This window comes from Saccostrea echinata, unplaced genomic scaffold (assembly GCF_033153115.1).
Source record: "Saccostrea echinata isolate AGI-Se365-2 ecotype Australia unplaced genomic scaffold, CSIRO_AGI_Sech_v1 ptg000054l, whole genome shotgun sequence".
Classification (NCBI taxonomy): domain Eukaryota; kingdom Metazoa; phylum Mollusca; class Bivalvia; order Ostreida; family Ostreidae; genus Saccostrea; species Saccostrea echinata.
In genome coordinates, this window is record NW_026889803.1 from 12,709,209 (window position 1) to 12,728,975 (window position 19,767).

Below are 19,767 nucleotides of genomic sequence, written 5' to 3' on the forward strand. Positions count from 1 at the left end.
AATGCTCAAGTTTTGTTCATAGAAAATTCGGTATCGAAAATTCAATTATATCGGGAGTTTAAAGGTGAAATTTGAAATAGAATATTTAAGTTTTTTCTGATTAACTTGTTATACGCAACTAACGCTGTTGCTGGGACAATACTGAATGTCAACAATATGGCGGAAAAGTAACGCAGAGCAGGTGCGAGTCGAAAGAAAGGAGTTGAAATAACGATGGCTCTCGTCAAAAGAGATCAAACTCTTCAAGAATGGGGAATCAATAAACGACAGAGACTTAAACGTAAATAACAAAATAACTCAATGGTTCAAGATCATAAAATATTTACGCAAAATTATTTCATTCCCGTTAGTATATAGGTCCCTGAGTTTACGTTCTAAAATTATTCCTTAAACTTCAGTACTTTTAATGTTTATTTAAACTGTTTAATGTAATTAAATTTCTAAATTGAAGTTTCATTACAAACCTTATTTTTGACATTTTTAACCTGAAATGAAATTTTAATCACGTTATTTACCAATGTTTATAAAGTGAATGTAATATTGTTTGTTTGATTGTTTCTTAATCGTATCAAATGTAAATCTGTTGACTACCATCTTTCATTTCTGTTAAGTTTGATTTTTTCCCCCTCCATTTTAGTTCCAAAAATTGATGACACACCACAACCTACCATTGACTATGAAAAACTTCGAATGCTTTGTAGCATTGAAGGCCTAAAAGGAAGGTAATTATAGAAGAAATACACCATGTAATGTTACATTCTCAATTTACAGCCTCATTTATAGAGGACAATCCATAAAAATTACACTGGATGGAAAAAGCAATTTAAGAAAATCTTAAATGTTCTGAACCTCCTGTCATTATATTCTTTGCAACTTCTTAATCTAGGGAGCAAGCTGAGTCAACCGAAGAAGCCCATGAAGAATTCATGAGGAATTATCATCAAATATTTGCAAAGCCACCTAAAAAATCTGGTTACCCTAACCACTCAGAGAAAAGAAGGTGATTTAAAGTTTTACTGCCAAAAATTGATAAGGCCACACAAATTTAACTTTGGGATTCTAATCCTATAAAATTGGGGGGGGGGGATAATTAAAAAATGGAAAAAAATAATAAAATAAACATAATTACATGTATACAAATTTACTCAAGTTTGTACAATATGCTACACAATTAATGACTTTTAATGAGGCCTACTTGTGACTGCATGGACTTGGTCAGGTATTGGTTGACTGAGGCTGAAGGCCGAGGTTAACCAAAACCTCACCAGGTCCATATAGTCACAAGTACATCAAATTCAAAGGTCAGTAGTCATTTTATTATATGATCAGGAATTTTATATCATTTTCACACTATAGTTATTCTCTCCATCAAATATAAACACTCGTAATATAATATGGTGTGAAGCACCACATAATTATATTTCAACAGTTTAGCAACTCTTTAACAAGGTGGAAAATAATATTATAAAATAATAAGTATTCACAACATTTACTATTAAAAGTGTTTAGACTTTTCGACACTGATGTCTGCATTATTTATGTTACAACGATCATACATGCTTTAAAATACAGGGAAGAGAGTCTGGATCAATCAGAGAACTTCAAAATTCCGATCATTTAATAATATTGCATGTTTATGTATAATTGCTCTAACAGTTTTGCATACATGTACTCATGCAGCCAGTTAAATACATGTAAAAAATCATGCAGATCTGAGTTTTGAAAAAATAATCAAACTTAATTTTATATGGCTTATTTAATGTAGAAATAGAAGGTGGTAAAATAAGAGATTTATATATAATTTTCTATTGTCACATTACCTGGTATATACCGGTAATATAATCATGCTTCTGAGAAAAAGTAAAAATCAAAATGATAATGATAATTTTTTTCTTTACCATTTGCAGTGAACATAAGTCTTCAGCTGCCAGTTTTACCAACAGAGCTACAGGTATGATATAGGTATCTGCATTGTACTAACCATCCTGTGACATTATTTTGTTAATTTCAGAATATAATCTAATGATTTTATGTAAAGATCTTTCACAAATATTGAAAAAATAAGAATCATTTAAAAGATGTTACATCACAATGCCTATACAATAAAAGTTCATCATGTCTTACTGCAGGGAAATCCTCGGAGGTTGTGAAACCTAAAGGAAAGGAATATCCAGTTGATGGGATGACCCATGATATCCGAGACTATATGCCGCTTTATCACAAACAGAGGAAGAGCGAGGACCCAGAACATGTTAGACTTGACAACCTAAGGACACTCAGGAAGCTGTTCAGAAAATTGTATGTTACTTGTATAATAAACATCAAACTGGCCTCAAATACAATATTTAGATATAATTTAGTCATTTTTTTATGGAAGTTTTTATGGACACATGTGCATGTACCCCTTACACAACTTACATGGTCAACGAATATTGATACTTATGTACATGTATATTCTTTGTCATAGGGATACTTTTAGCTACACATTTATGTCCCTTGCAAATGCTAATTTTTTTTTTTACAATACATGAAAATTTCTCCTTATGATTTAAAAGATTCATGGTATGGAATAGATACTTTAATTATACATAAGATGCATTGTAATTTCTCTCAAGTGTCATGCATTTTGAATAAGTGTGTTGCATTTTTAGAACAAAAGATACTAACAGAATTCTTAATCAGTTATGTACAGCAAGCTGTATATTCACATATTTTTTTTCCAGACCATTTGAGAGATCACTGCCAGAAATAGAGAAAATATTTTCCATTCTACAAACATTTAATTTCTTTAAAGACAAGATTCCTTCCAAAGTCCTAAGAGAGCTTTGTGTTGTTGGGGTTCTTGAGCAATGGAAAGAACCAGGTTTCACAGGTATGGTACACATAATGTTCAATACATCCGAGCAGTATTTTAAGCAAGTGAAGATTTATAAAATATTGCAGTATTTTATTAATTTTACATATATAAAAGCATGTATTTTGATTCACAAGTATGCTAAAACTGATCACCAAGAAATTCTAAATTTAGAATTCTGTAATCACCGGTAAAGTGCTTTTAATAAATAATAATTAAAACAAGATGTACTGTTGTTGTGTGAATAAATTTTGTGCAATCATGTTTATAATGATGATAATGGCAAGTATTATATTTGTCCTACATCAGTTAGTTAGTGAATATAAATGCTTTAATTTTGTAATATATTAATTTGTCCAACTTCAGTTATACTTAGTGAATATAAATGGTTTTTAGCTCACCTCGACAAAGTTGAGATGAGCTTATGCTATACCGTCGGCATTAGCGTCGGCGTCCCGGTTAAAGTTTTAGGAGCAAGTCCCATTCCCAAGTAACTATAAGCCCTACCTGGACCAAACTTGCATGGCTGATGCATCTAGGGATGGACACTACCACACTTGCTTGGGATGCTGGATCTGACCTAGATTTTCCAGATGAGTGACTAGATTAATGTTTTTGGAGCAGGTCCATTCCCAAGTAACCATAAGCCCTACCTGGACCAAACTTGCATGGATGATGCATCTAGGGATGGACAGACATTACCATGCTTGCTTCGGATGCTGGATCTGACTTAGATTTTCCAGATGAGTGATCAGGTTAAAGTTTTTGAAGCAGGTCCATACCCAAATAACTATAAGCCCTACTTGGACCAAACTTGCATGAATGATGCATTTAGGGAAGGATATTACCATGCTTGCTTCGGATGCTGGATCTGACCTAGATTTTCCAGATGAGTGACCAAGTTAAAGTTTTTGGAGCAGGTCCATTCCCAAGTAACTATAAGTCCTACCTGGACCAAACTTGCTAGGATGATGCATCTAGGGATGGACACTACCACACTTGCGTGGGATGCTGGATCTGACCTAGATTTTCCAGATGAGTGACTAGATTAATGTTTTTGAAGCAGGTCCATTTCCAAATAACTATAAGCCCTACCATGACCAAACTTGCATGGATGATGCATCTAGGGATGGACACTACAACACTTGCTTCGGATGCTGGGTCTGACCTAGATTTTCCAGATGAGTGATCAGGTTAAAGTTTTTGGAGCAGGTCCATACCCAAATAACTATAATCCCTACTTGGACCAAACTTGCATGAATGATGCATTTAGGGATGGATATTACCACGCTTGCTTCGGATGCTGGATCTGACCTAGATTTTCCAGATGAGTGACCAGGTTAAAGTTTTTGGAGCAGGTCCATTCCCAAGTAACTATAAGCCCTACCTGGACCAAACTTGCTAGGATGATGCATCTAGGGATAGACACTACCACACTTGCTTGGGATGCTGGATCTGACCTAGATTTTCCAGATGAGTGACTAGATTAATGTTTTTGAAGCAGGTCCATTCCCAATTAACTATAAGCCCTACCTGGACCAAACTTGCATGGATGATGCATCTGGATCTGACCTAGATTTTCCACATGTGAGACCAGGTTTAGATTTTGGAGCAGTCCCATTCCCAAGTAACTATAAGCCCTATACCTGGACCAAATTTTCATGAATGATGCATCTAGGGATGTACACTTACCAACCTGCTTCGGATGCTTGATCTGACCTAGATTTTCCACATTAGTGAATTTTAGCCATATTTTAACCAAATTAGCATGGATGGTGTATCTAGGGATGGACACTTCCAAACTTGCTTTGGATTCTGAATCTGACTTACATTTTCCAGATGAGTGACCAGGGTAATTTTTTTGGAGTAACTATATAATACTGTGGCCTGTTATAATTAAACTTGCATAGATGGTGCATCTAAGGATGAAACTTCCAGACTTGCTTTGGATGTTGGAACTTACCAAAATTTTCTTGATTAGTAAACAGGTTATAAGTTTTTTGAGCAGATCTATTTCCAAGTAACTGTAAGTCCTACTTCAACCAAACTTGCATGGATATTGATCTTGGGATGTACCCTAACTAGAAAAAAATATGATGTGAAATTTGCCTTACATGTAGATAACATTTGTCGAGGTGAGCTTCGTAATCTTTGATTACCTATGTTTGTATATTTGTCCTACTTTAGTTACTTAGTGAATATAAATGCTTTTGTGAACAAGCATCTTTTTGAATAATTTGTTATTAATTCTTTTACGTTATATATTTGTTGCAAAAATTTTAGTGTTTGGAAAGGCTGGGTTGCATATGGTGTTAAGAGGAGCAGTAAAACCAATTACGAACCCATACTTAAATGAGAATAATGAAGTTCCTGATTCACGTAGCTCCACCCCTTTAGTACCAGAGGAGACCCAAAAGGAGGTACATGCATATATATTTTACTTAAAATGAAGTAAGTTAGAGAGTAACAAACAATTTTTTTTTTTATGAATTTGATGTCAGATGGGATAGAAAAGTCTATTTATATTTTTTTTTTAAATTTCAGTTAGTTGCTGGTGACTGTTTTGGTACCTTAGTAAAAGTCAAAAGAGAACAAGGTTCAAAGTAAGGTTTTTTTTTTAAGTGCCCGATAAATGACTAACCAATGTGCTGTTATAATAGATTATTTACATGTAGTAGTCAAATAATATTTATGATATCAATAAAATATCAAAGATGTTAGTAATGAATAAATAATCTGTTGAATTTGAAAGAAAAAAATAAAACTTCTAACTAAAAGCCTATTGTGTTTTCCCCTCTTTTCAAATATATTACTCATCATTGTATATACATACGAGTGTATATGTTACAAGTATTTCAAACTTAAATTAGAAGCATGCAAGCCAACGTTGAGGCCACAAAGTATTTATGTGCCTTAATTATAAGGAATTTATAGTTGTCTCTGTTTTGATTTCAGAATATTTAGTGTAGTTACTGTACAACCAAATTGTGAATTCCTGAAAATATCGTCTACAGACTATATGAGGGTGATAGAGGTATGATTACATGTCCTACAACCCCCCACAACCCACCCCCCCCAAAACATACACACACAAAAACACCGTCACACAAATCTGAAACAATCTTGCATAATCCATTGAAAAAATTGCCTAAAAGTCAATATGAAAACTATAGGTAACATATCTTTTCCAAGTAATATTTTAATCATATTTCAGCAAATCAAACAACGAGAACACACAGAAAAGGTGAACTTACTTTTGTCCTGTGGTCAGTACCAAATGTGGCCAAAACAGCCAGTACTGAAAGTAGCTGAGCTTATAGAATGGATGAGTGCTCCTCCAAATTCATGTGAGTACATTATCATTCTACAAAATAGGAGGTTTATATATCATGTTTTTTGAAAATAAAGTTTTTATTTATGAATGTTGTACATGTAGCATGTTTTATTCCTTAAAAAAAAGTATTGGGGGGGGGGGGGGGGGGGGAGGAGTGTTGCATTCATTGTTAAATTTTTTTTTAGTATTTTTCTAATAAGAAGACTATATAAACATATTAGATTAATCAATAGAATATCCATAGTCTTCATAAAGACAATTTTTTTTTATTAAAAGAAATTCATGTTGATTACATTTAGCAAGTTTTATTCCTTATTTCCTATCTTTCTTACAGTGCTGGTCAGTGAGAAATATAAAGCTCCATACATAGGCTTCATCAAAAAAGGAGTGTGTCATGTCCTAAAGCAAGTGGAAGTCATGCACACCCACCCAAATGGAAAACGGGTAAATTTGTTCATATCAAACATCCTAAGATCAAAAAATATGTATGAATTTGACCTTTTTAAATCTTTAATACTCGGTTTATTTGTTAATATCAAACATCCTAAGATCAGAAAATATGTATGAATTTGATTTTTTTTTTTATCTTTCCTACTCAGTTTATTTTCTGTAAAAGAAATATTTTCTTATTAAAAGGAGAAGAAAACAAAGCAGGTTGTTGTAGGAATACTGAAGGAGTCGCAGTCATTTGCTGAGCTGAGTGTACTCCTAGACGAATCAATAGACTGTACAATCCTCACAGATAAAAATGTAGAATTAGGCATTATCCGAAAAGAGCGAATTAAAGGTATCAGCTGTGAAATACTTCCTTTTTATCTTTATTTTTATTTTGTTGTACACATCACACTTTGTACTTCCTTGCATCAGTGTTTCCTGGGTTGTCTCCTTTTACAGTAGACTTATTCTGGATTTATAATGATTAGCTTTTGATGGTAATTTGTTCTTTACAGAATTGGATGATGATACCAAAAAATTATTTCAACAGTCTGCAGAGCCAACCTTTGGTAACCTTAAGAAGGTATGAATCAAAAATTCTCAAGTAGATTTTCCTGAAAATTTGCATCTGTTATGGACGGCATGAAAATGGTTTTTCTATTGTAATTGTTACACAAAAGGCCTCCGTAAGAAACTCATTCTCAAACAATAAATATACCAGTACATGTGTATATTATACAAATATAACCCTTTTATGAGGTCGATCCATAGGTATCTTCACAGAAAAGCATATCTACTGAGCACGAAGTGCGAAGTCAATATGCTTTTCTGTGAATCGATATACCTATGGATTGACCAAATCAAAGGGCTACATTTGTTATGTTATTTTCTTTGGAAAAGAAAGAAACAGATTCATTATGTAGGAATTTGTAAGTTTGAAAGACTTTTCACCATTATAAACACATCTTTGGATTTTTCTTAAGTTATTTTTAGTAACTCAAGTCAATATCGTAAAATATAATTTTGCAAGTGATACATGTAGCAAGCAAACCAATCAAATTTATTGAATTACACAGTCAAAGTAAAAATAACATTGATTTTTATCCGACAAGTTTTGTGTTCTAAACCTTGACAGAGTCACTGTTAGATTTAGTAAATAGGTCAAAATACATGATCATCACACCAACATATTTTAAAGCAATATGAGCTGCATTCTTGAGAATTTTGCTGTTAAAATGTGCTGTTATGATAAATATGTATGAAACTTAAACCTTTATGATGAATTAGACTAAAATAAAGTATTAAATTGTTTCAGAAGAAAGATTTCTGTACAATGGAATGTATAGTATTACATGTATATAAGAAATCAATATTGTACAGGGCGACAATAATGTACTTTTGCTTCAATCAGAGCTCAAAATTAGTTCTTCCACCCCAAATATAAACAACAGAACTTTACAAACTTTCTTTTTCTATTATTGAAATACTTAATTACAATACTGCAACAAAAATTTCCGACATCACAGCTGCAGCTCATATTGCTTTAATGTTCCTTACTGAAATCTTAGAATTGCTGCCTCAGTATATAAATGTCTTCTTCTTTCAGAGTGACATTCAGGAGGAATACATGAACCAGAAGCTGAAGAGTGAATGGTCTCAGTTTAAAAGAGGTGCGGTGATGGATGTCATAAACTCCAAAGGAATAAGACCAGGGTATGGAAAGTGGTCCATGTCTGCTGGCAAAGAAAAAATGTAACAATGTGTGCCAAAGTATTGACTATAGAAGACTGTGAAATTGATTATGTGGAAAAAAAATGAAATCATGTCTAACCTACATATTGTGTTCTTTGTATTTTGTATATTTCAATCTATTGTTTCATACAATTTTTTTGCATTAAATGACAAAGTTTAAACTTTCATCTTCAAACACATTATATGTTGTTTTTTTTTTTGTTTTTTTTTAAAGAGGTTTTATCATTTATCTAAAAAACTAGATGTACATCATATCTTATAAACTATCAACAAAAAATGAAAACAGTAAAATTTAAGTACAGGTCACATTTAAATCAATAATACTTGGTTATATAATTTTCAAAGATTTAAAGAATTGTGAAATCATAAAAAAGTGAAGCAATTTTAATACTGAGATTAATGCATCACTTACATCATGTAATACATGTAGTGTAATTAGTGTTCTTGAGGCAGTTCACTCAAGTTTCATATAAAATAAGCAAAATTTAACTATGGCTAAGTTTAAGTTATAATGTGTACTGTAGATGGATAAACAAGTACTGTACAATAAGGCCAAAGTTTTTATTTTTTTTGGTTTACGATTTTCTGTCTCAAAAAAATGCATTGGGTGGTCGAAAAATAAAAATAAAAATAATTTAGAATTCAACAATTTCATTTTTAAATACCAGCAATGTTTATTTTAATGAAAATAATACACGTCAATAGTACTTTTAAGTTTTATTGTCTTGATCACATAACTCTTTTTATTTAATTTTAATTCATTTCTAACTTTAGACTGAATGTCATTTTCATTTAGTTCTGATTTTTGTTTGTCAATCAGTGCTTGGTTCATGATGTTCAACTTCTTTTTGTGCTCTTCAGTGATATGTGATGTGTTATAAACCTCGGTATCCCCACAAACTAAAAATAAGGATCCAAATTTAAGTTAAATTTAGATTGAAGAAAAATACAATTTAATTGTTTAACAATATTGAAAGTAATTGACGTTGAAATAAAGGTTATACTGTAATAATTTGATCATGCAGCTATTAAATTTAATGTTCAAATAATTTCTCGATCAAGCCCTTCTTTAAATTTTGTTATGTACCTGCACAGTAGGCAATGCTCATTATTTACTTAGTAATTCAGAGGGCTCTAATCTCAATTGAGTATCAAATTTGCAAAGATTTGTATATTAAAATTACTTCTATAAATTAACAAAATGTTTTATACACATTTGAACTTATCCAGTGAAATAATCACTCAGGTCAGCGTTACTTCAACTAAGATGTATCTCTCAACACTAAATTGGCTTAACTATTATCCATGGATTTATCAGCCTATTTTGGGAAACACCATTTTTGGGAAATTGGGAAAAAAATATCGGCTATTTGATGAAATTGGAAAAAAAATTAAAATGTTGCTTAAATCATGTATTCAGGGGTAATTCATTTAACATTTCAGCATGAACTCTAATTTGGGCAACCAAACGACAATTAGAATGGACTTCAATGAGTATAAAGTATTTATACAACTTAGGGTAGTACATGTACATGTGTGTATGAGATTTCAATTTAGGTCATTATAGTATCTGTTTCTGGAGATTATAAATCTCCTGCAAAAAATTATACTAAGTACACATTTCTAAAAGTCCTCTTTTAATATGTATTAATGCATTGAAAATATATTTTTCTATCTGAAATAATGCATAAAGTCCTTACCATTCACTTGTAGATCAATTGAGTAGATGGAAATAACTTAATAAATCTATATAATTACACAATATCATCATTTTTAGAAAACGGAGGAAATTCGGATTAAAAGTTGGCGACGTTTTTTCAGTGTTTTAAAACATGTGTTATGACTGTAGCTTTGCTAAATGAGTTAAATAGATGAAAATTACAGACAATCTGACAATTTTACTTTTTTCCCAAAGATAATTAAAAATAAAAGCATTGTTCACCAATTGGGAAAAAATACTGCCAAATTGGGAAAACTGAACTCATTTTCAATTGGGAATGAGGCCGAATTTCGGCCCATGAGAAGGCACTGATAAATCCCTGTTACCTATAGGTGTATCCTTGTCTGCTAGGTCGATCAGGGTTGGTCATACACTCTCCAATATTACGGGATGAATTTAGCCAATTGAGACATCGCAATTAGAGAAAGGGATCATGCATCCAAGATTTTATTCACTTTTCCATGCATAAAAAGTTCTTTAAGTGTGTGTCATTCCTTTCAGTGAGGAATTACCTTCTTACATGACAGAACCGCCATTTTTGGTTGCACATGTGTTTATTTACGGTCACCTAAATGTTTGTAAAGGTCTCATATATTTATAAGCGCTTATTTGACTAAGATGCATTCTAAAATTTAAAACCCAACAGTTCAGCTGAGAAAAATCCGGAAAAATATGTCGGAAAAAGACATTATTTTTATTTTCATGATTTGTGAAAATTAGGGTCGGCGGAATCGTAAACCAATTGAAAAAAAAACTTTGGCCTAATATGTATTTCACATATACATGTAATACACTGTACAGGTAGATGATGAAAAAGAATTGCAGGTTGTTTTTTATACCTCTGTGTTGTATTGTGATATTTTTCTGCTATTCAGCATGTTTAGTACTTTTGTCTGCATGATTAACTGTGATAAACATGTACAAATCTGTGAAAATATATGTAATTAAAAATAAAAAAAAAAGAAGAAAAAAACAACAAGTGCATGTATCACTCATGTTTTTTTATTCATGGAAAATACACTGCATTTAAAGGGACATAATCAACTATTTACTTTCTATATTCAAAATCACAACTTTAGATTTTTCTCCAATATAGTTTAATAGATGTCTGTTATTTCCCTTGACAATGATCTTTTCATTCTACCTATGCCTGATCACTAATAGTCAGCAGTAAGTTCTATTTCTAAGTATAGGTCTTGTAGAACTTCTAGGACGCTATTCTGGATGGACTCTACTTGTTCTGGGGGACAGTAGTCATCTTGACTCGATCTGTAAAAAGAACAAAAATATTTTACTCAAGTGCATGATACTGACCAAGAATAAACTACTGTATGAGAGCTGTTTGAAAAATTTGACAATAACATTTTTGTCATTTTGAATGGTCATACATATACATATTGTATACCAAAATGTTTTTATAAAAATCCAAGTCAAACTAGTTTGATTTTGCTTATTTTATCTTAAATTTTATGTAAAATTTGTCATCTTAAGTGGTCATGGAAAGTGTGCAGGGCCGAGAGTAAATATGTTGTAAACTTTGAAAAAAAGTTTTGGGATTTAAATGACTGTTTATCATAAAACAAATCCAAACTAAATAAAATTTAAATGTGAGGTAACTAAAATTGCTGACTGTATTTTCTGATATTGTTACTATGGGATATTTTTTAAAAAGAAATATCAAGAAAAAATATGGGAAATATGTCTTTGAAAATGCACAAAAAAGCAACTTTGGCCATCCAAACAGACCAGCCTGTGTCATAAAATTATGTCTATCTAGTGAAAATGCATTTAGAGACCACAAAAATAATTACCGGTACATCAACAGAATGGAAGGAATATTTCCACTTCATTGATTTACAAGTGGGATAAATGCGGCATGCCCAATTTGAGAGACGTTGCAAGAAGTGGAAGACCATTGTTATGTGATTCATTGATTGATTGTATGTTGTTTTACGTCCCATTCAAGAATTTTTCACTCATTTAGAGACGTCACCATATACCGGTGAAGGGCTTCAAATTTAAACCTTTACTCAGCACTCAGGGCCATTAAGCAAACGTGCCAACGTCTGCTGTGACATGGGGCCTTGGTTTTTAAGGTCTCGTTCGAAGGACCCGCAACTTTCACTTCAAAGTGTCAAGCGCATGGTGAAGGAACAGCTGCTACCTATTTTTATGGACTTAGGTCAGTCGCGGCCGAGATTCGAACTCATGGCCTCCCGATCAAAGAGCGAGCCCTCTACCAACTGAGCTACCATGACGGTCATTGTTATGTGATGTAAATACGACACCCTATATTCATGACATTGACTTCAGATTGGACTGTGCTTCTTGTATATACAAAGTATTTATGCTGAGTACATATCATGCTCTGATTCTTAGATAAATGTTTAGTCAATCATGGCTTATATTATAGAACATGATTAGGTATCATCAATGTAACTTTTGCAAGAAGTGGAAAACCACCGTGATGAAAATCCAAATCCCATATTCATGAATTTTTTTTATGAATCTGTCTTAAAGTTGGACTGGGCTGTGCTTCTTGTATATACAAAGTATTTAAGTTGATTACATTTGTAAAATATTGTGCATTGCTCTGATTTTTATAAATTTAATGGTACTCAATCATGATCTGTATTTATATATTAATTATTACATATGAGTACTTGGCAGTGTCGCTTATGTTAACAAAAAATAGCATGTGTCCATAAGATTTTTGGACAACCCTCATGCAGTGCAAATAAAACATAATGAAATAGCTAGTAGAAAAATTAACTAAGCTTTAAAGAACGATCCCTGAAACACTTAAGACTTTTGTACATAAACTGGAATGTACAATATATATACATGTATATGTAATATGACAGATTGCAGACAAAAATATGAATACTTATTAATATCAGGTACTTGGCAAAAAAGAATTTTCTCCATATATTCGATTATTAATGTATTTGATTGAGATCTTTTACCTAGCCATGGTAATTATAGTTGGACGTTTGATGTGGCACAAGAAGTCCTGTGTGGCATCAACTAACAGAGTTATCTCCTCCTGACTGCTCACATGATGGGGGAGTTCTGTGTCATCACAGGTACACCCTGCCTCATGCAGAAGGTCAAAGTTCACTGGATTATCATCTGCTTGACAAGATTGCAGGTCATCCACTAAAGCTTTGATCTTCTCGGATCTACAATACACAAAATATACGTGGAATTCTTCAATAAACTATAGCATACTCAAATTATTAAATATAACTGATACTATTGTGATATTTAAGACATTAAACTTCTGGAGCTGACAAATCCTATTGCCTGACACCAGGAACTAGTGAATGTTAGGGATGGGTAAGTGAATTTTTATTAACCACTTGCCCAAGGGCAAATGACTTTCTCAAGAAAAAAGAATAATGCCTTAGTTTTAAGTGGACATGGGGGCTTGTAATGATTATTTTGTATTCCTACTTTTTATAGTTTTTGCCCATGGGCAAGTACTTGAAAAATCTATTTGGCAGCCCCAAACTTTACAGAAAATCACTGCCACTAAGAAATATTACTCACTTAGAATGATTGAGCTTTGGTTCTGAACACTCAGTGAATTTCAAAAACTCTTGCTTTAAATGGTTTAACTCCTTTTCTCTCTTTAATACACATTCTTCTACATTCTGGAAATATTAATTTTAAACATATCATGGTTTAAATCCTTCTCTCTATTTTCAATAATCATTCTTCTGTGTCCTGACCTCAAGACCATAAACTGATTACAGACATATATCAAAATTTACATTTTCTTTTCTTTTTTTCTTTTTTTTTTTTACAAATATGTTTAAGAAGTTTGTATAATATAATATCATATAAAAAAGAATTATTTTATTTTTAAGTTATATTGATTTGAAATTTCCACTTAAGGCTGTTCTCAGTTTGTGGTCCTGGAACATAAAAACATAAAAATTAAAGCATGCAACATACGGTTATGAATATATCCTTGACAGAGGGCCCATACAGAAATGAAGTTATTTGCTCTCTGCATATTTATCTCACAAATGTATATACATGTATTTGATTTTAATTCTATAGAATACAAGAAGCATATACATTTGGTTGCAACACAGCTTCCTCCTATAAGGTTGAATCAGCTGACCAGGCAGCCTTAATGCTCCTTGGCCTCAATCACAGAATGAAAGATAAAATCCTGACACAAAAAAAGTACTACTTATACGTAACAGATAGGGGGCAGCTAGACAGAAGGATGGATGGGAAATCCCTTATCATAATAAGGCCTGCATATAAAAATCATCAATCCCAATGTATAAATTTAAAATATATCCATCCTTCCATTAGGAAAAACTTTCAAACATTAATATTAATGAATATATGACCTATAAATACACTTCTACACACACCTCATCTGATGTACTTAAAGGTGTCTGAAAGCTGTACAATTCTTTGAGAATCTTGTATTGTGACGGTGTGTAAACTTCAAGGAAAGGGTTCTTTGTAGAATAAAAATCTAAGTCAATATCCAGGATCAGAGGACTGTCCGGGAACTCCTGTAATAACTCACTGATACTTGTCAATGATTCCCTGAATTTATCAACTGTCAATTCTCTAGAGGAACTACCTCCGCAATGTAACACTGAATTGCTTGCACCCTCACTGTCTCTGAATTCACTTTGTGCAATATGACTTTTCACTTCATCATTCAATTCTTGTTCATTGTTAGCTACAGTACTGTCAGTTTTCCTGTCACTTAATGCTCTAAAGTTGTTGGAATTCGGATCTTCACAGTCATTTAACCTGCATATTTATCTCACAAATGTATATACATGTATTTGATTTTAATTCTATAGAATACAAGAAGCATATACATTTGGTTGCAACACAGCTTCCTCCTATAAGGTTGAATCAGCTGACTAGGCAGCCTTAATGCTCCTTGGCCTCAATCACAGAATGAAAGATAAAATCCTGACACAAAAAAAGTACTACTTATACGTAACAGATAGGGGGCAGCTAGACAGAAGGATGGATGGGAAATCCCTTATCATAATAAGGCCTGCATATAAAAATCATCAATCCCAATGTATAAATTTAAAATATATCCATCCTTCCATTAGGAAAAACTTTCAAACATTAATATTAATGAATATATGACCTATAAATACACTTCTACACACACCTCATCTGATGTACTTAAAGGTGTCTGAAAGCTGTACAATTCTTTGAGAATCTTGTATTGTGACGGTGTGTAAACTTCAAGGAAAGGGTTCTTTGTAGAATAAAAATCTAAGTCAATATCCAAGATCAGAGGACTGTCCGGGAACTCCTGTAATAACTCACTGATACTTGTCAATGATTCCCTGAATTTATCAACTGTCAATTCTCTAGAGGAACTACCTCCGCAATGTAACACTGAATTGCTTGCACCCTCACTGTCTCTGAATTCACTTTGTGCAATATGACTTTTCACTTCATCATTCAATTCTTGTTCATTGTTAGCTACAGTATTGTCAGTTTTCCTGTCACTTAATGCTCTAAAGTTGTTGGAATTCGGATCTTCACAGTCATTTAACCTGTCGTCACATTCTATATGGTCTGAGTTTCCATGCCCATCTATTTTCTCACTGGCTACTTCTTCAACATCCCTGTGTAAGAATTCCTGATCATGCTGTTTGTTCAAACATTCCTCTGATCCTAACTTACTGTTACTATGACATTTATTCTCTTTACTTTCTGGTTTAATACCTTCACTTTTATATTTTCCTTCCTGTTTGATATTTTCCACCGATTTGTCAAAGTGTGGTTTTTCCTTCCAGCCATTTGGTTTCAGTGTAAACACAATCAATTGAACTCTTTTCTTGTTCAAGAGCTGAGATTCTGGTCTGTAAAGCGTTTCACTCACAAAGTACGATTCTTTACAACTGCATCTACAACAATATTTAATCCATTATTAAAATTAGCAGCCATGATAACAAGATAAAACTAGAAGCCCATGGGCCACTCTGCTCACCTAAGCACTTTGGCTAGGAAAAAGCAGAAATCAGTTCAGTATTGGAAAGTTAATATACAAGTGGTCCCAACCTACCCCTAACAGGGAGAGGGGGGGGGGGGCATGATTTGAATTAACTTGAATCTACACTAACTGAGGATGCTTCCATATTTCTTTGACTAATCATGGCTTTCCAAGATTTTTAAAGAATTTTTCCTATACATTTGATTGTCTATATACCTATGTCCTATACCTGGGGTACATGATTTAAATAAACTTGAACCTACACTACCTGATGATGCCTCTTTATCAATTTGACTAATCATGGCTTTGCTGTTTTTGAGAAGATTTTTCCTATGCATTCCTTTGCAAAACTTTGATTGGCTGTTGTGGCCCCATCCTACCATGATTTGAACAAATTTGAATGTACACCATCTGAGGATGTTTCCACATAAGTTTTATCTTTTCTGGCCCACAGGTGGTTCTTGAGAAGAAAATTTTGAAAAGATGCTACTAATTTTTTACTAATTTGTAATTATTTCCCCTTGGAAGAAGGCATGGCCCTTTATTTGAACATACCTGAATCCCCTTCACCCAAGGATACTTTGTGGCAAGTTTGGTTGAAATTGGCTCAGTGGCTTTGGAGAAGAAGTCGAAAATATGAAAATTTACAGACAGATGGACACCGGACAAAATGTGATCAGAAAAGCACACTTTAGTCTTTGGCTCATTCATTAAAGAGACCTATATACAGTAAAATTTATATATTACCTATATACCTATATACAGTAAAACTTGGTTATAAAGAAGTCACAGGGATTTCATACTTTTTCTTATACATTGTACAAACTAAGGTGCTTCATATCCATATGAGGAACATGGTGCATACAGTCATACAGGATTCATTCTTATACATGTATAAACAAAGATGTCCTAATAAGCAAGTTCTTTACTGTGGTTTTTGTTTAAACCTCTACAAGTTGCCATGTACATATAATGCATGTACTTTGATTCTGAAGTGAATTTACTGAATTCTATTACAGGTAATATGTATTTTCACCTTATTGTCCCTGTTGTGGTACACTTGCCCACATAGAAGAAGATATTTTTATCTGCTATCTGGGTGCACCAAGGAGGCTTGATCCACACAATAACACTGACATGCCCAGCATAAACCAAAGGCATGATCCAGTTTTCTATGCTGATGCTCCTAAAAAAATGGATTTGAATGATTAAAAAAAAAATGATTTTACACTTCAAGGAAATATAATCTAAGTACTTTCAATTTATGGAATTCAAAAATATACTGTACATGTATTTACTCGTAAAGTAATTCCTTGTCAAAAACATCATCTGCAGGCATTTCTTTTGGAATGAGAAGATCTGGGTGGGAGTCGAAGTGAACAAACGTCACATCAGAAAATGGAAGATGGTGACTTCCTATGGCTCGGTGTATGTATGGCAAAACCTAAAGGGAAAAAAAAGGCAATCAAATATTATGATTAGGCTCATCTCAACAAATTTTATGTACAAATAAGTTGTAAAATCACTATATTTTTGTTGGGTCACCTTTCTATGGTTTAAAAATATTTTTTCCTGTGTATTTTAATTCATGCTTGAAGAGGTGTATTTGAAATTTTAACATTTCTTGAAGGACATGAATCCATGGGTCTCTTAATATCATGAAAACAACAAAAATAAACCCCTCCCCCTAATTATAAAAATTACTCATTTCACAGTAAGGCTGTCCAAAATTTATTAATTCTATGTCGTTGATACATGTACCATGTTCTCAAACCTATTGTTTTACATTGTAAACCTTTACCATGTTAATAATAATGAACATTTGTTGCACATTTTAAAACCCATACAGTGTACTACAATAAGTCTTTGAGATAAAAATTTTAAAATTTAAATCTGATTCAGTAAAAATGAGAAGCTGCATAATCAACACTTTGAATGTAGATTTTACTAAAGGAATACAGCATACTGATTTAAAAGGAACTGGATTTATAAGTGAAGCTAACAAAATGAAAGGGGGGTGGAAGTCTCATATAAAGTAGACATATCATTATTGAATATTGATTAAGTGAAGATAAAATACAGAATTATTTTCTTAAGATTGGTTATACTGCATTATGAAAAATGAAAAAAAAAGTTTTAAAATTCAAATTTAAAAAAAGCTTTTTTAAGGAGAGGGAGTAATGTGGAATCATTTTAATTTGTGGGGGTCAATGTTTGAGAGTAAAGCAAAATTTTACTTGTTCATTGGGACATAATTTCTTGAGTTACTCACTTATATGGAAGATTCAATGAAACAATATGCTTATACATATACTAAACGTTGTTGGGATGTAAATTCGTGGGTGAGGGTGGCCCATGCAATCCACAAACATTGGTCCCCCACGAACAATGATTATTCCAATGATTGATAAATCTCTGAATTGATGATGCATGATTTGATGACATAGCTCTGCTGACTTTGATATGCCAAAAGATACAAAAATATGAAAACTTAGAATTAGTTGAATCTTTTAAAACATATGATAAACATGACAAGTATGTTGGAGATTTATTTCAGAGAAATAAAATAAACTTTAAATGAAAAGTTGTAATATTCCAAGGATATAATAAGAATAAGTGCAAAGAATGCATTTCAGGATTTTCATTCATTTGTGTAGACCCATGGTAAGATGTATATGTTTATAGTACCATCATGCAGGGTTGTCCCTAAGACCCGGTGGGCCGGGGAATTTCCCTGCCTATAATGACATGATCCCCCCGGTTACTTTGGTATTCCTCGATCCTCACTCCCCTATTAGGATAGGAACCCCAGATCCCCTTCTACTCTTTTCATGTCCCCTGCTATTTTAATTTTTAGGGACAACACTGTATCAAGTAAGAAATCAGTTGTAAAAAGTGAATCGACTTTTCTTCATTGTCAAAGAAATCTTGCACCACCAACTAACACTTGTAACTGCTTGGCCTACTGAATATTTTCTTCATTGTTTTAACTAACATTTTTGCTCATCAATAATCATTATTTGATACAATAATTTTCTTAATTTGAAGTTTTGAGAAATTTTAACATCTTGAAGGGAGTGATTGTGTTAAAACCGGAAGTGGTATTGATAAAGCACCCTTTGATAAAGCAAAGGTTTGATAAAACTGGCAATTCAATTAAAGCAATATTATTGCAGAACAGACTTAATTAAACAGTATTGCACAAACGAAGAATGCAGTTGTAACATAACATTGTAAATAGCAAAAGAATCTAAAGGCATGTCCGTTGCCATCACATTCATGTATTGTATACACGTACCTCATTATGATCTTCAACAATATACAATGGCAAGCGTCTGTAGTTCTTCAGTTTTTTGGTTGAGCTTGAATCTGCTAACACATTTGTTGAAAGAGTAAAAAATATACATTTTACATACATAAATTTAAGTATACATTAACATATGCACAGATGCCTGAAATTTTTATCAGATACAAACATTTGAACAAACTAAAATCTGCACTACCTGAACATGCTTCCATAAAAATTTGACTTTGCTGTTCTTGAGATTTTTTTTTCTAATACATGTATATACATACCGGTATACATATATTTATGTAACCAGAAGTCTCTGCAAGATTGTAGCTCTACTGGTATGTACTCGGACGGTGTATTTTAGTATAGGACTGTACAT

At 32.7% G+C, this 19,767-nt stretch overlaps 2 protein-coding genes across 2 annotated transcripts; one reads left to right on the forward strand and one right to left on the reverse strand.

Moving 5' to 3' along the window:
* The first annotated feature begins 208 nt into the window (after window positions 1-208).
* On the forward strand, window positions 209-8,473 carry LOC133205799 (cyclic nucleotide-binding domain-containing protein 1-like). Its single transcript, XM_061341678.1, has 14 exons — window positions 209-280; window positions 638-722; window positions 887-1,000; window positions 1,908-1,951; window positions 2,130-2,298; window positions 2,724-2,872; window positions 5,138-5,274; window positions 5,399-5,457; window positions 5,810-5,888; window positions 6,069-6,201; window positions 6,523-6,632; window positions 6,825-6,975; window positions 7,139-7,206; window positions 8,230-8,473. Exons 1-14 carry the CDS (start codon window positions 214-216, stop codon window positions 8,377-8,379), a joined length of 1,515 nt encoding a protein of 504 aa, XP_061197662.1. The 5' UTR covers window positions 209-213; the 3' UTR covers window positions 8,380-8,473.
* A 2,754-nt stretch (window positions 8,474-11,227) lies between these two features.
* On the reverse strand, window positions 11,228-19,514 carry LOC133204627 (UPF0489 protein C5orf22 homolog). The gene is made up of 8 exons (XM_061340378.1): window positions 19,395-19,514; window positions 17,395-17,540; window positions 17,133-17,282; window positions 15,249-16,010; window positions 14,490-14,883; window positions 13,648-13,751; window positions 13,062-13,277; window positions 11,228-11,364 (listed from the first exon to the last, which is right to left on the reverse strand). Exons 1-8 carry the CDS (start codon window positions 19,512-19,514, stop codon window positions 11,253-11,255), a joined length of 2,004 nt encoding a protein of 667 aa, XP_061196362.1. The 3' UTR covers window positions 11,228-11,252.
* Between the last annotated feature and the right edge of the window lie 253 nt (window positions 19,515-19,767).

Bases quoted from the DNA above. Each gene is read 5' to 3' on its own strand.
- LOC133205799 (XM_061341678.1), top strand. From the start codon at position 214: ATGGCTCTCGTCAAAAGAGATCAAACTCTTCAAGAATGGGGAATCAAT. The intron at 5,458-5,809 runs GTAAGGTTTTTT...TTTTGATTTCAG, and splicing joins AAAAGAGAACAAGGTTCAAA to AATATTTAGTGTAGTTACTG. The intron at 5,889-6,068 runs GTATGATTACAT...ATCATATTTCAG, and splicing joins ACTATATGAGGGTGATAGAG to CAAATCAAACAACGAGAACA.
- LOC133204627 (XM_061340378.1), bottom strand. From the start codon at position 19,514: ATGTATGTAAAATGTATATTTTTTACTCTTTCAACAAATGTGTTAGCA. The intron at 16,011-17,132 runs GTGAAAATACAT...ATATTGTTGTAG, and splicing joins ACCACAACAGGGACAATAAG to ATGCAGTTGTAAAGAATCGT. The intron at 11,365-13,061 runs GTAAAAGATCTC...TTCTTTTTACAG, and splicing joins ACTATAATTACCATGGCTAG to ATCGAGTCAAGATGACTACT.